The sequence below is a fragment of the Sturnira hondurensis genome, unplaced genomic scaffold (assembly GCF_014824575.4).
Source record: "Sturnira hondurensis isolate 20B ecotype Veracruz unplaced genomic scaffold, ASM1482457v3 Scaffold0004136, whole genome shotgun sequence".
In the NCBI taxonomy this organism is placed as follows: Eukaryota; Metazoa; Chordata; class Mammalia; order Chiroptera; family Phyllostomidae; genus Sturnira; species Sturnira hondurensis.
In genome coordinates this window covers 25,568,549-25,584,674 of record NW_028076767.1, presented here as the reverse complement: position 1 = coordinate 25,584,674, position 16,126 = coordinate 25,568,549, and the positions used below count along the sequence as shown (strand labels likewise).

Genomic DNA, 16,126 nt, shown 5'->3' with positions numbered 1-16,126 from the left:
CCTAAAAAGGCATCAGCTGGTAAACAAACCCTATAGAGAACACAGTTCCATCTGCCCTATGGATATTGCTATGTATCACATGTACTTTTTTGTTCAAATTTTTGAGGGAAGAGTAAGGATGCACATTATACATGGGTAGTTTAATTCTGTATCTGTATAAATGTTTTTAATTCTTTTATTTATGCTTATGTGTTAAAAGTGTAGCTCTAGAAAGCAATAATGATATCTGTACGCAAAATAATACCCTGGAATACAATTGGTTTTGTTTCTAAATATAAATGAATGAATGAATTAAAAGGTTAAAATGAAAGATTTTTTACCCTGAGAGTTCTGGACAAAAACGTGGGTGGGCATTATACACGGCAAAATGAGGTGCTTACACGGGTATGCAGAACTGTATATATGTGGCTTTCATTGCTGCTGTGTGTAGAATAGCAAGACTGAGAAAGAATCACATGTCCATTGAGAAGGGTGCTCTTTAAATCACTGCATATCCACCTAGTGGAATATTATGCTGTTGTTAAAAAGATCACATTACTGAAGAGAACCCCAGATTCTCAAAACAGTCTGCATATTTGATTTTTAAGACATTCTTTAAGGTAAGCTTTTATTTTAGTAGAAACATTCTTTATCCAAATTATCCCAAAATGAATTCAAATTTTTTCTTTTGAGATTTTAGTGGTTTATATTAAGATCTTTGGTATGTCAGCCAGCTGTAAAGTAGCCTCAGTTAAAGGTGTTTCCTTTTTTTTTTTTTTTTTTAAGATTTTATGTTTAGAGAGGGGACAGGAGGGGGAAAGAGAGGGAGAGAAATATCAGTGTGTGGTTGCCTCCTGAGCACCCCTTACTTGGGGACCTAGCCCACAACAAAGGCATGTGCCCTGACTGGGAATCAAACCTGTGACCCTTTGGTTTGCAGGCTGGCACTCAGTACACCGAGCCACACCAGCCAAGGGCAAAGGGGTTTTCATTTTAGACCTCACAGTAACGTTGATAAACAGGGCAGGGTTTTTATTTAAATGATAAAGAGGAGCAAGTTAATTAAGTGAATTCACTCCCAACATTTTCAGGAGAAATTGATCCTCCTCTTCTGTGGTACTGACAATAGGCTGTAATGATGACTGACCCATAAGAAGTTGCAGAGCGTGAAAACAGAAAATCACGGTCATACCAAAGCATTCCGTAAACTTCAGGACTGAGCATGTGTGTGGAGAGCTCATTGCCTGAGGGGGTGGAAGCCCATGTTCTGGAGGGAACTTGGGCTTCGATTCCAGTAGAATAGGATTGAAACTCTAACTCTGCCACTTAGCTTTGTCACTGTGGGCAAGTTTAGCTTCACTTTTTATCACTTAAATGGGAATAGTCATACATGCCTCATAAGGTATTGATAAAGATTAAGTGAGTAGTTCATCAAGTACTTGGCATTCAGTACGTCCGGGGCAGGAAACCTTTCAGTATAACAATAAAATTAACCATCACACTTGGTCCTCTTACTGAACCACAATTGTCAGGTGTTAGAAGTAGCAGCAAACAAAACATCCACTCTCTCAAAACCGTCGTTACCAAAAAATACTAAGATTTTCCCTCTTCTTTGGAGAGAATGACATTTAAATACATTCTTATCTTGAAAAGTCATCATTTCCTTGTCTAAAATTTTATCAAGCTAAATTAAACTAAGATGACAAGTTTTACAAGTTAATCAAAACTCAGGAGTAAATAACTATGCTTCTTATTTACCAGAAAGAGCATAACAGTAGTGTGCCAAGAACAGGGAGTTTAGAAATCGGCTTTGTATTGCCTGAAGAAGTGTTGCAAGAAAAAATGGACTTTACTAAAACATTTGAAAATGAATCACTGGTTATTAAATAAACTGCTTCAAAGATATATAGACACACACGTATGAAATTTTAATCTCTAAGATGACGTAGTAGTATTAGGCAGAAAAAAAATTAGCTAGAGAGATAAAATATGAACCACAGTCATTGAAAAACCTATAGCACTGCAGGTATATAATACAGCTAAAAATAATATCCTGATGTTACCAACGGAACAAATTTGTGATAGGGAAATACTGATTTTTATTTATCCCAACTCCTTGCTTGTTACTGAGAGAAGTACAAAATGTGGTAATTTCTGTGAGATGGATGGTAGGGGTCATGGTCTGTAGGTAGACTCATTACCCCTAGAAACCCGAAACTGGACCCTCCTCTTCCTCGTTCTCACCCAGGGTAGCTCAATGAGGAGCCATATCAGAATCACCATTTTCAACGTGGTGCTTTAATGGCCCTTTTGGTACAAGTGGGAACAAAGACTTTATTTAGGCTCTTTGCTTTTCCCCCCACTTACTTTGAGACACATGGAAGAAATATTTTTTGTCTTATATTTTTAATCCTCTACAGATACCTTTGTCAAGCTTCCAACAAGAAGCCTTAAAAATAAAAAAAATAATAAAAATTTCTGGTGGGTTATTGACAGATTATAATTTTATATTTTTTACTACTAATATCTGCCTTTTGAGGAAAATTCCCCTTTTCATCACTGACTGATTGTGCTTCATTTCTTGGGTTTCCCTTCTCTCTGTAGGGAAACGAAGGCTCTGCACTCCTTAGGAATGTAACCTTGACAACCCTCTTTATCTCTCTGAACTGATGGTGTTATCTATAGAATGAGGGGGTAAACTAGACCACTATCACTGATTCCTGGGACATCAGTTAGGTATATGAGGTCTGTGCAGAAGAAGACCAGACATCGTTAGTAAAACGAGAGTGGTTCGATGACAGCTTCACTGTACTAGTCAGTGGGGGCGGTAGACGCCATTGAGTGAGCATGTGTACTGTGTGACCGTCACATTCAAAATTACTGAGTGAGGAGAGCAATGAATCTGCATCAAATTTTGCGTTAAGCTTGAACGTTCCTTCATGGAAACTATTTGGATGATTCAAAAGGCTTTCAGGGGCAATGCAATGAGTGCAGCACAAATAAACGTGTGGCACAAATGCTTCAAAGATGGTTGAGACTCTTGAAAGTTACCCACGTTCTGGAGGGCCTGTGACAAGCAGAACACCTGAGAGTGTTGAACTTGTACAGGCTGAAGTCACCAAAGAGCAGCGACAGACAGTGTGAGAACTAGAAGCTGAACTGGGGATTCCAAAAACCACTGTGTCTGAGATTTTGATGTAGGATCTTAGCACAAAATATGTTGTGGCAAAATTTATTCCGTGGCTTCTACCAGAGCAGAAGGAACATGGTGCTGCAGTTGCTAATGACCTGATACAAACCAATGAATCAGATTTCCTCAAGACGTTCATAACTTTGAAGGGGACTGAGGCATCATTGTCCTGTGTACAGTGTTTCTTGTATTTTGTATCTTCTTCAGTAAATGTCTCTGTTTTTCTTAGCACATGGGTGGTTACTTTCTGGACAGGCCTCATATGTTTAGTTTTACGAAGAACTCTCTGACCTTTTCCCGAAGTGGCTGTATAAGCCATCGCGCATAACATTTCTAACCAGGTCTCATCATGCGGGTCTGGTGGTCCAGCCATGGTCAATGATTTCCTGGGATGACGTAAAATGCGCAATGAAACAAACATTAGCTTTCGGCCAAGCTCACTCACTGACAGCATGTGGCCTTGGGCACATCACTTAACATCAGTAATCTTCCATTTCTCTGTATGCAAAATGGCGTCTTTACACTAACCCTGTAGGATTGTTGAAAGATTAGAGATATCATGAAACATGCTTTGAATTATAATCCATAATGATATGTGTCCAGTAAGTGTTAGCTGCTGCTACTGTGACTGCCATTTCCCTCGAACTGACTATCCAGTTGCCTCTGCTTCAGGAGGGAGACCTTGACAGGAGAGAACTGCTACATTGGAATTGAGTCTTTAGAATGCGATGCTTTTGAAAGCTCCCTTAATAAACAAATCTGTGTCTCTTGCATGCTAAGCAGAAACTTCCTTCCTGAGGGCCAAGTGTCACTGGCCCAGAACTTAGTAACATACCAGGGTGGTCACGCACTCACAGGGTGCGAGCTTGGCCGGGCACCTGTTTCTGCACTGCTGGGTTTCTCGTAGCCTTGTATTTTCTTCTTGTGGTCAAAAACATAAGAAAATTTACAATTTTAAGCTTTTTCTTGTCTTTGACGTTTAAATTCCTTTTAAGTTTACTTAGCTCCTCCTTTTCCTAAGCCATCTCAAGAACTGAAATCAGCAATGAGGTACTCAAACTGAATTGTTTTCCTCTTTTTATGAAGTACTGGCCTTGCCAGAGTGACCAGTTTCCTCTGGATTTAGGGCTTGTTTATAAGGCTGGACTTCAGTTATACTAAAGATTCCCCCCAAATCCTTCTTTTTTTCACCTTTTTTTCTCCTGGGATTCTCAGTGTTATTATATTTGGGAGTATCAGATGAGGGGAGGGGTTGCCAACAGCAGAAGGGGAAATACGCAGCTGACGTTTGTACTCGCCATCACTCCTGGGATAGGCCAGGAAGTCTGAGCACAGACTGGGCAAGCGGAACACTGCAGGCGAACCTCACCGCCTGGGCAAGCTCTGCGCCCTTTCGCGCAAGCCAGGCTTCTTGTTAGGGGAGCAGGCTGCTCACACAGGGCACTGTTCCTGAGCCACCAAAAATCACTGTCACCGTATCTCTGGAAAGCCTGCTCGCCCCTCCCAGACTCTCCTTACTTAGTTTCTTTGTTGCTGGCCCAAAGTAAGTGACTTATTTTGTATATTACAGGAGAGTGTGCTCCTCTGTGAAACTAGCATCCCCGTTATTTTGAGATCATTGCCAACCTTAGCCTGGTTATGAAACGATGAGTGTACTCTCTCATGCCAGACCTGAGAGTATGAGCTGTAACCAACACTTCCAAGGGGATGTTTCCTTAAAAGTGTCAACTTCAGGAGACTTCACCTTTATCTGATGGTGCTCAATAAACAGCTTGGAAACTTGCCTTTTAGGGTTGCCTTCAGCACCTGCGACACATTCTTTCTAATGGCATCCATCACAGTAGAGCTTCCTTTTATACCAGTAGCTGCTTTTATAAGTGACTGAAGGCTGTTTGGTGCTCAGTCTGGTGAATAAGTTAGGTGGTCATATAGCATTTTTAGTTCAAAATAAAAGGTGTAGTTCCGAGTGATCCAGATTTCCTTGTTGAAATCCAACCAGCTGAATTTTGATGCTGCTTGATGATAAGTAAGAGCAAATATTGGGGGACGTAAAGCAACAAACCGAGTTTGACCCCGCATCCTTATGTCCCCCCCAGTGATATCATCTTTATTCATGAAGACATTTGAACAGAACTTTTGATTATTAGTATGATGAGTGCATTCTGGGCGAGAACAGTGTGCCTAGGGTTTTGTGTCTTGGTGACATCTAAAGGTATTTTGTGGGAAACTGTCGTTACCTGTTCTAGACATGGAGCTTAAAAGGTGTTTCAGATTTCTGCACATAATGTGGGCAGTCCTTGAGGCTTTTACGTATGAGTGTCTTACATGGTGTAACAACAACTTGGTGTAGCTCCAGCAGGGCGAGGGGAAACACAAATGTGTGTCCTATTGCCTGCCGTATCCCCAAGGTCTAGCCCAAGAGGAACTAACACATAGTAGGAACTCAGTGAAATGTTGAACAGATCCAGGCCTTCAGACTTAATGGTGCTCTTTTCATGAAGCATGCAGGAGAAGAGTAACACTATTGTTTCTCTCCCTTTTGCAGTTGTCACATTTAAAAGTTCTGAATCACTCCCCAATGTCTGATGCCTCTGTCAACTGTGACTGCAAGTCCCCCTCCCCATTCGAGCACAGCACTGATCAGGAAGAGAGAATTGAAGATGTTGCCAGTCACTGTCTGCCCCAGAAGGAACTGTACGCTGCTGAAGAGGAAGCCGAGACCCTTTTTCCGAGGAAAATGACATCTTATAATGGGATGGAGGACAGTGGCGGAGGAGGCACCGGAGTGAAGAAGAAACGGAAGAAAAAGGATCCAGTAGAGCAAGAGCGGGCAGCAAAGGGGAGCAAGGACAGGGAGCCCAAGCCAAAGAGGAAGCGAGAACCTAGAGAGCCAAAGGAACCCAGGAAGGCCAAGGAGCCCAGGAGGGCCAAGGAGCCCAAGGAGCCCAAGCAGAAGGATGGAGCAAAGAAAGTGCGGAAGCCCCGGGAGGCCTCGGGCACCAAGGAGGCCAAAGAGAAGAGGAGCAGTGCTGACTCCACAGCCAGGACGAAGTTCAAGAAGGCCAGGTGCGTCCCTTTCTCCCCAGTCCGAGCGCTTGGCTCTGTCTCCACAGAGCAGTTTGCCTTTGGGCTTACTCCAGCCCCTGGACACAACTGTACTGCTTTCAGCCAGAATGAACCACTTTCTCACCTCCTGATGAGAGAAAAATAACCTACTGCTGACCCTGCGATTTCTTGACATTCTTTTTGAATTAAGAATTAAAGTATGTTGGCATGCGCAGGGTGTAAGGGAAGGGTCGCCGTAAGTGTGATTCAGGGAAGGCAGTGGTTTTTGGAACAGCAGCGGTGTAGTGGCCAAGGAGGGTGTATAGTCCTGGATTCAGTGGTGCAGGTGGCCTGGGAGAGCCATGGGTGTGCGCACATTCCAGACAGGAAAGGACTGCCGGGCTTCCCGAGGCTGCGAGCTCTCTAGTATGTGAGTGTTCACTCCGGTTTTTTCTCTTGTTCAGTGATTAACACAGTGCCTGGCATGTCTGTAGGTGCTCAGGAAACGGTGAGTAAATGAGACCAGAGGGCCACAGTGGTTGCAGAGGGAGCTCAGAGGACGTGGCTACAGATTCAGTGCAGAGGGAGTGATAACCGAGGGCCCTGGCTGTAGATCCTATCAGCATCCAGAGGCACTTTACTCAGGGAATTCAGCATTTGTGATCTGTGCATAAGTGCAATGTTTTACAGTTTGTGTCTTTCTCAATTTTTTGTGCAGAACATATTTTGAGGACATACAAAACGAAAAATATATATCTTTTTATGTATACTTAAAAGAAATTTAAGTTTCTAAAACCTATGTGCAGAGGCAGAATATAGACCAGGGGCACCCATACAAAGTACAGAGATGTGAACGCTAACAGAACATATAGTAATGAGGCCATCAGTGGGGTGAGGCATGGAAGAGGTAAGGTTTTTTTTAAGATTTTATTTATTTATTTTTAGAAGGAGGGGAAGGGAAGGAGAAAGAGAGTTAGAGAAACATCAGTATGTGGTTGCCTCTCATGTGGCCCCCACTGGGAACTGCCCTGCAACCTAGGCATGTGCCCTGACTGGGAATCGAACCAGCGACCCTTTGGTTTGCAGCCTGCACTCAATCCCCTGAGCTACACCAGCCAGGGCAGAAAAGGTCAGTTTTACATAGAGACAGCATTGTAGGCATTGTCTGCTGCAACTCAGAATTTACTCTCTGATTCATTTTGTTTTCAGAGGGACAGTTGGTTGGGACCAGATGGATAATGCCATAATCCAAGTTAATTAAAACTGTCTTATATTCACTCCCTTCTGCCTGGTGGGAGATTTCATCTTTTGTCTATCACAGAGGCTTGGGTGGGATCCTAGGAATGTAGGACCTAAATTACCTTACAAAAGATCAAGAGAAAGAAGTAAAACCTGGATTCTGACTAGTGAGAAATGTGTGGGCTCTGCTTCTCAGTGAACCCAGTGAGTGTACTCTGACCTCTGATGTGTGCAGAGGGTGGCAGGGTGAGTTTCTGTCTCTGCCAGTAGCTTCCCTCTTGGAATTACTTTGGAGAAGCTGCAATGGTTCTGAGGGTAATATCATGTGTGAAGAAGGAAATCAGGTATGAGCTAGTGGAGTGATTTATTATTTTTTAAAGATTTTATTTATTTATTTAAAGAGAGGGAAGGGAGCGAAAAAGAGGGAGAGAAGCATTGGTGTGTGAGAGAGAGATCGATTGATTGCCTCTCTCATGCTGCCAACCAGGGACCCGGCCTGCAACCCCAGCATGTGCCCTGACTGGGAATCGAACCGGTGACCTTTTGGTTCTCAGGCTGGCACTCAGTCTATTGAGTCACACCAGCCAGGGCACGACTTACTATTTTTATCCTCACCCAAGGCATATTTATTGATTTTAGAGAGAGGAGAATAGAGGGGAAGACAGAGGGAGACAAATATCTGTCAGTTGCCTCTTAATATGCTCTCTGACCAGGGGACCAAACCTGCAACCTAGGCATGTGCCGTGCCCTGGAATCAAACCTGTGACCTTTTGATTTACAGGACAATGCTCCAGCCAACTGAGCCATACCAGCCACGCTGAAGTGACTTATTTTTATTACAGAAAACAAAGAGGAATCCTTGAGGATAATGCTTTAGAGTTAGGGTAATTGGAGGGGAGTTTCACAGCTCTCATATGGGGTTTGGTCTGTGTGTGAGAAGGCAGTAGAAAGCCATAGATAGATAGCTCAGCTCACTTTAGCCACTGGTCACTGGTTCTTGCAATTTCCTTCTCTTTCTGGAAGGAATTCGCATTTACTTTGTGTGTAATGTGAAACAAGGCGATGAGTATACAGATGTTGCCATAAAGTCCACTTTGGGACAAGAGGAGGCATTGCCCTGAACCAAGTTGGGGGTTAAATGTATGTTTAGCAATACTGAAGGAACCTGATTTTGATCTGATTAGTCTGAATAAAATGTAAGTGAGTTGGTAGTGCTCGGTAGTGTGTTCAAGGCCTACTCACTTAGAAAACATAACTTTTTGTCCTGACTGGTGTGGCTCAGTTGGTTGGGCATCGTCCCACAATGTGAAAGATCGCTGGTTCGATTCCCGGTCAGGGCATGTGCCTGGGTTGCGGTTCGGTCCCCAGTTGGGGGCGTACACGAGGTCACCATTCCATGTTTCTCTCTCACATGGATGTTTTGCTTCCTCTCTTTCTCCTTCCTTTCTCCTCTCTGTAAAATACATAAATAAGTAAAAGAAAGAAAACAATCTTTTGAGGTTTAGAAATTCAGAAGACTTCCTTTGAGAGGGTGCTGCTGGATAGATAGGGCTAGTTATTCCTTTAGAAATTTGGGCAAGTCACGTGGTTTGATTTTGGGGCTATTTAAGAGTGACTTGTAACATAATAGAATTCTCCTGTGTAGCCCAAATAGGGTTCTGGACTGGCAAGCCTTTTTTTTCTTGTCCGTTATGTATTTATAAAATTGCTATGGTTTCTTTAATTAATGACCCTGCTGATCAGCAGAAGCAATTTTAATTATGACAGGATGACATTAATGGCTACAAAAATATATGTTGGTAGTTAAGTTTGTTTTTTGAGCTTCTTGATGTATTCTCCTGCAGACTGGCTCAAGTTCGTGCTTTGATGTGAGCATGTACTTGATTAGCCCCTGGACGATGCTCCGTGGTTGTTACAGATGGAGTGCTTGGGTTGCTGTCGTTGCTCCACAGACGCTGCCAGGGCTGCCAGTCCTTTCCTCCTTCAGTCCATCCTGGCAGCTGCCGCCTGGCTAATCTTTCCGAAGCACTGCTGTTTTCTTGGTCTACTTACATTAGTAGGTGGTGGTAGAAATCAACCCCCTTCTTCCCCTCTTTTCATTCACACCAGTTAGGAAATAGTAAAGACAGAGACGGAAGTATCAGCTTCGTTATTGGTACACTGGGTCGAAGAACTTCTGTTGGCTGGTGGCCAGAATCGGGCTTCTTGTAAGTTGCTCCCTCAGCTGAGTTTGCCCACCAGGGCGGAGAGGGCAAAGGCTGGGCTGCCTGTGCTCCGTTCCTGCTTCTGGTCTCACCCTGCTTCCGGTCTCACCCGTCTGATAGGTCTCCAGCCAGAGAAGTGCGAGGAGTTTGAAGAAGGGCAGGACATACGTTTCCAATATTGTTTCCTCCTTGGGACTTAAAACGTGATTCTTCTCGTGGAAACATGGGGACAGGAAAATGGGGATCCCCTCTAACCCTTTACACCTGCCTGGAAACTTCTGATTGTTTGTGCTACCTCCAGGACAAAATCTGGACCCCTCTCTCTGCTGTTTAAACCCCTTGGGGTCTGACCTCTCTCTGCCTCTGACCGCAGACCTGGCTGGCCAGGGACTGGAGCCGTCCCTCCTTTGGTTGCTCAGGGTCTTTGTCCCAGTGTTGTGGCCTTTGTCCTTCTCCCAGCACCCCAAGTCCTCTCATTTCTTCAGCTCTCAGTGCAAGCCCCAGAGCCCCCCCAAACCAGTGTGCCGGCGTGTCCCTTGTTGTCTTCCTTGGCACTTGGAGCCTCACTTTGCTCTGTCAGTCAGAGGCTTTTACTAGACTGAAGGAGATGTAGTCTGACCCTGTCATGTTGAAGCCAGGGATGCAGACGCACGGAGCAGTGACTTGTGATTGAGTGACAAGTGACTTGAGAATCTCTGGTTCTTAGACTTTTCTCTGCCTAACGACTCACCTGGATAGCTTGTTGGAAAAGTAGATGCCCCGACCACGTGCCCATTGGGTCTGAGGTGGAGCCCAGGGAACTGCAGCTCAAAAGCCTGCCAGATATGTAGAGTGTAGCTGGTTCTCAGTCTGGCCTTTGAGAAACAGGTGAAAGATCCCTGGGAAGATGGAGCATATTTATGTTTTCATATTTAGCAGCTGCTAGGAATGAAAAGCCAGAAAGAAGAAAAGAAATGAGTGGTGTAATTAGCACTGTGAAACAATAAGAAATATATATGCACAAAGCCCCTGAAATCCCTGTGAATACTTAAGTGATAACGCTAGGAGCATCTCTTGTTCTGATACTTGTCTCTGATCTGACCCTGTCCCTTATACCAGGCTCCTAAAGCCTTTGTAATTTCCTAAGTCATGAGAGCATTGGGAGCATCTTTTGTTCTAATGAGGCGACTCTGGGTGGGTTCCTGGGTGGCTCCTGGGTGGGGGCTGGTCATCAGAGACAAAGCCATGATTAGAAGCTTGGTTTCAGCCCTACCCCCTACCCCATCCTTCAGAGAGGGGAGAAGGGCTGGAAACAGAGTTAATAATTGATCATGCCTACGTGATGAAGCCTCCATGAAGTCCCACGAAATCCCAGTAGTAGGGGGTCGGGAGAGCTGTGCGGTTGGTGGACACATTAACATGCCAGGAAGGTGATGCACCCCAGCTCCACGGAGGGGACAGAGAAGCTCCTGTGCTTGGGACCCTCCTAGACCTCCCCCCGTGTAAGGCCTCCCTCTGACTGCTCCTCTGTATCCTGGATCATGCCCTCAGCAAACTGATACACACCTGCTTGATGATGCACGTTTCTCTGAGTCCTGTGAGCTGCTCTGGCAAAGTAATTGGACCCAAGGAGGGTATCATTGGAATTCTGATGTATAGCTGGTTGGTCAGAAGCGTGGGTGACAAGCTTGGCTTTTGAATGGCATTTGAAGTGGGGTGGGGACGAGCCATCTTGTGGGACTGACCTCTTAACCTGTGGAATCTGACACTATTTCTGGGTAGACAGTGTCGGAATTGAGTTCAGCGCTGGTGTCTGAGGATTGCCTGTTGGTGTGGGGGGAACCCCCGTATGTTTGGTCATTGGAAGTGCCGGAGGTCAGTTGGTTTTGTGTTTTGTACAGGGGGCTCATAGGAGAGAAACAGAACTGGGTTCTTCCTCCACAGGAAGGTGGAAAACTGACTTTTTTCCAATACAAGCACAGATTTCTGTGCCTCAGCTTTTACCCCCATTTGTTTTGATTTGTCAACTCAGAGCAGATTTTTCTCCCAAATTTAGTAAATTTAGTAACATCCAGAAAGAAAGGTTTTCCCTTTTCTGATTTTCTTCTTTGATGGTTGCTTCTAGAAAGTTAAGCCCCAGACCTTCTGCTTGTAGACCCACCTGAGCCGCGAGTGAGCTGATGACTGTGCTGCAGGAGAAGTCTGGCAGCTCGGGCCTGCCGCTGTTTGAAGGTCGCTCAGCCTGCCTTGTTTGGAGCGCAGGTCTCTGCTGAGGTGGCCTCAGGCTCCAGAGCGTCCATTGTCCAGATTCTTTCTGCTGAGAGACTTGTCTATTGGAAGACAGAAGACAGTGAATGGAGACCCTGTGCTTTGAACCCACTGCGTTTTTTGTTAAGTAGGGAAGGAATCTAAATGACAATGGCCGAGGCCCACCTCTGAGGCTTCCAACTAAGTCTCCACTCCAGTTTTCTAAGAGCTGCTGGAGAGCTTTTTAAGTCAGGGTCTGGTATACAACAGGTTTTTACCTAATCCGTGAGGAAACAGTTACTAAATAATACTGCTTGGTTTATTTGTCCAGGACATCTGTAGTGCCTCCTGTGAGCCTTGCTGTGTTTGGGAGTGGGGTGTGTTGGGAGTGGGGTGGTGGAGGAAGGACGGTGTCAGGGAAGTATCATCTGTGGGCCCCGCCCTTGAGGGGCTCTCAGGAGTTAGAGAAACAGCCTTGCAAGTGTTCAAATTAAAAAAAAAAAACCAACAAACAGGCAAAGATACAAGCAAACGAAAGAATCTAATGTAACTGTATACAGAATAGCTGAAAGGATTTACAGGATTCTGGCCCTGGGAGTCCCGTGGAAGAGGTGAGTATTGAGCCAGGTATTAAAGGAATTAATTAATACATGAGAAAAGACAAATGAGAAGACCGAAACACATTTAAATAAATGTTCTTTGGAGGGCATTTTCAGTTTTTTAAAAAAATTTATTTATCTTCAGAGGGGAAGGGAAGGAGAGAGGGAGAGAAATATCAATGTATAGTTGCCTCTGCCGAGGACACACAATGTATCATGTGTCCCCTGCCGGGAACTGGCCTGCAACCCAGGCATATGCCCTGACTAGGAATCGAACCGTGATCCTCTGGTTCGCAGGCCCATGCTCAAGCCACTGAGCTACACCAGCCAGGGCGCATTTTCAGTTTTAAGATGACAGACTGAACATCCTTTTATTTTCCCTTCACCAAATCTTACTGAAATGACTGGAAGCACAGAGGGGAGGGAACACATTCTCCTAAGATGAGCTGTGTTAGTGAACATTCGGGACCAGGACGGCCAGTGGCATCATGCTGGTGGGTAAATGCTGTGGGGGGAGCCCCCGCTCAGCACGAGCAGCAGCTGTGTTTGCAGCTGAGGTAGAAGTGCTTCCTCCTCCCAGTGGACCTGGCAGTGGACCTGGCAGTGGACCTGGCAGTGGACCTGGCAGCCTCGGGAAAGAACTGGAGGCAGGCCGGGAGTGGAGGGGGCTCTCCCTGTCTGCATGGTGGCTGTGTGTGGCTGTGTGGTTTGTCGGCCCCAGGCTGTGGTCAGGCCTTTGCTCAGGTGATACTAAGCGATTTGCTCTGGGGGAGGACCTGGGGCTCCAGGTGGAGACTGACATCCACAAGAAGAGAGCCCAAGGACACTAGCTTCTCTGCCTTTCCCTGCCCTTAGCCTAAAAGGGGGACAGCGGGATAGCCACCTGTGTACGCAGGGGTGAGGCTTGTTGGAGAAAGCGACTTACTAGACAGCAGAGAGACTCACCAGCCACCTGCGTTGCCAACCTCATTCACTTTAGATAGGGACGATCCACCAGAGATCACAAGACTGTGGAGGAAAACAAGCAGCAGAGAAGAGGGAAAAGAGGCGTGAGCAGAACAGCTGTCTTGAGAAGAAACACGTCAAGGAGTAGAACTTTTTAATAGATTTTAAGTTAGAATCCTCAGATTCAAGATGAAACTTTGTCTGCAAAACAGGAATGGGTCATGGAAAAGGAACAGTCCTTATAAGGGAACAAGAAAAAGATTAATGAAAATTTAATACACAGTTGCCTTGACTAAAAAAAAATTCAACAAAAATGTTGAGTAGAGGAAAGAGCAGGGAGATAAATAAGATCTAACACTAACTTTCGGATCAGGATATCAGCAGCTGTTGCTTAACATGGATAAAGAACTAGATGCACGAATGTATTTGGACTTAGAGAAGTGTCAGTGAAGGGCAGTTCTGTCTGGAGGGTGGGGTTGGTGCAAGCAGGGATAACCTGTGTGTTTCATGTGAAACCTTTCTCTGTTTTTTAGTTTTTATTCTCATCTGCTTTTATCACTTGTAATAACATCTGTTAAAACTCTGCTTTTTCATTTTGTAAGTACATAACGTCTGCTTCAATTTTTTTACTAGGATAATACCATGAACTTTATATTCCTTGTTTTGATGGGTTTTTAAAAAGATTTTATATATTTATTTTTAGAGAGAGGAGAAGGGAGGGGAAAAGGGAAAGAAACATCAATGTGTGGTTGTCTCTTGCACGCCCCCAACAAGGGACCTGGCCTGCAACCCAGGCACGTGCCCTGACTGAGAATTGAACGGGCAACCATTTGGTTCTCAGGCTGGCACTCAGTCAGCTGAGCCACACCAGCCAGGGCGTGTTTTGATGGTTTTAAAGGGGCTGAGGATGGAGATTTGGTTCTTATTTTGTCTACAGCTGACTATATCTGCACCAAACTAATTTGTTTTTTTTGGGGGGGGGAGGGCTTGCATTTTAAATTTTAACCAGTATCTTTAAAATCTGTGCAGCCCAACTCAGTTCCTGGATATAGGGTATAGGCTAAACTAATATGGACATTTTTTAAAAATATTTTATTTATTTATTTATTTTAGAGAAAGGAGACAGGAAGGAGAAAGAGTGGGAGAGAAACATCAATGTGTGGTTGCCTCTCATGGGTCCCTCACTGGGGACCTGGCCTGTAACCCAGGCATGTGCCCTGACTGGGAATCAAACTGGTGACCCTTTGCTTCACAGGCCCGTGCTTAATCCACTGAGCTACACCAGCTAGGGCTAATACGGACATTTTAAAAAAGTTGAATTAAGTGTGCAAATGAACTTTTGGGGGCCATATCCATGTTTTCACTATTGTTCTCCTGGGTAGAGGATCGGAGCCTGTGGCGAGTCCTGGACTGGAAGCTCCTGGGCTCTCGGGCCAGACCCCGCAGACCTGTGCGCCGTGTTTGGTCATCTGAGCTTGGGGATTATGGCAGCTCACTGTGGCAGTGACTGATTCTTCCCTGCTCAGACTTTGATGGACATGTTGTAAGATTTAATTTTAAAGCAGGAAGATGAGTCTTATTGAAATAATGCAGTTTGGTAAATATTTTCAGTACCTGGGCTCCCTGAGGGGAAGTAATTTAAAAATCATTATTGGGGTGCGGTGCTGTGACACACACAGACTCTTCTGCTGGTGCTGGGATCCAGCGCCCAGCTTCTGTCTGTCAGTCCCAGCCAGGAAACCTGGAGGCGGAACTGGAGGTAGGCTGGGAGAAAAGTTCGGGGAAGTCCGTCTATCTAGTGCTTTAATGCCATTATGTAATTTCTCATTTGGAAGTCAAAAAAGGTACTTATTTACCCAGTCAAAACTGCAGAGAGTGAAATCTGCACAGAATCTTGGTTAATGAAGCAGTGTGGAAGACCGGAGGAGAGACGAGTAAGTTGTCGTTGCTCGTACCTGATAGACGTCCTGCTGGGAGGGTGTAGTTCATGTGTCGAAAGTTTCTTGCATGTCGTAAATACACGCTTTCTTTTGTTTAAAGCATATATTTTTATTATAAAGTCAAGTTTGATTTTGTTGCCAAAAAGAAAATACTTTGAGCCTAAAAAATACTGTCTGCCACGTTTTCTGTCCTGCAAGTTAGTCGGTTCTAACTCTGAAAGCTACAAAAGAGAATTATACAAATAAGATTGCTTTGATTCAGCATCAAGTGCCATTAAGTGGTAAGGGTTAAGGCCTTTGTTGTATTCAGAACTCTCTTGGTTGCAAGTGACATAAACCCAACTTGAATTAAGTTTTTAAAAAAATGGTAAAATGGTTTCCTGGCTTAAGGAATCAGAACCGGGAGTTGTAGTTGAGGAGTCCCCAAGTTCTTTACCTGGCACCCTTCCTGTGTCTCTTGGGGTGTCGGTTCCATCCTTCGCAACCACGTTGAATCATGGCCGTCTACAACAGTAGACTCACAGCTTAACAGCTTTATAACCTGGGAGGAGTGAGATTTATTTTCCAACCCGCTCCTGCCAAAAATTTAACTTTTTTTTTTAAGGACCAACTGCCAGGTTGGTCTGGCTGGGTCATTTGTTCATGTCTGGAGCAGTCACTCAGCTGGACACCATGGCCCAGCCTGACCTTCTGCCCACCCTTGCTGTCCAGGGAATTAGTATTGCTTATCACCAGAAAGGTGCTGAAACAAACACAGTA

The 16,126-nt window shown here is 44.8% G+C and overlaps 1 protein-coding gene across 1 annotated transcript in view; it reads left to right on the top strand.

Moving 5' to 3' along the window:
* The window catches only part of CHD6 (chromodomain helicase DNA binding protein 6), a 169,964-nt gene that overhangs the window by 50,187 nt on the left and 103,651 nt on the right, over positions 1-16,126 (top strand). The window contains exon 3 of the mRNA XM_037044086.1: positions 5,715-6,235. Within this exon, the coding sequence (XP_036899981.1) occupies positions 5,715-6,235 (521 nt within the window). The remainder of the gene's footprint in view (positions 1-5,714; positions 6,236-16,126) is intronic.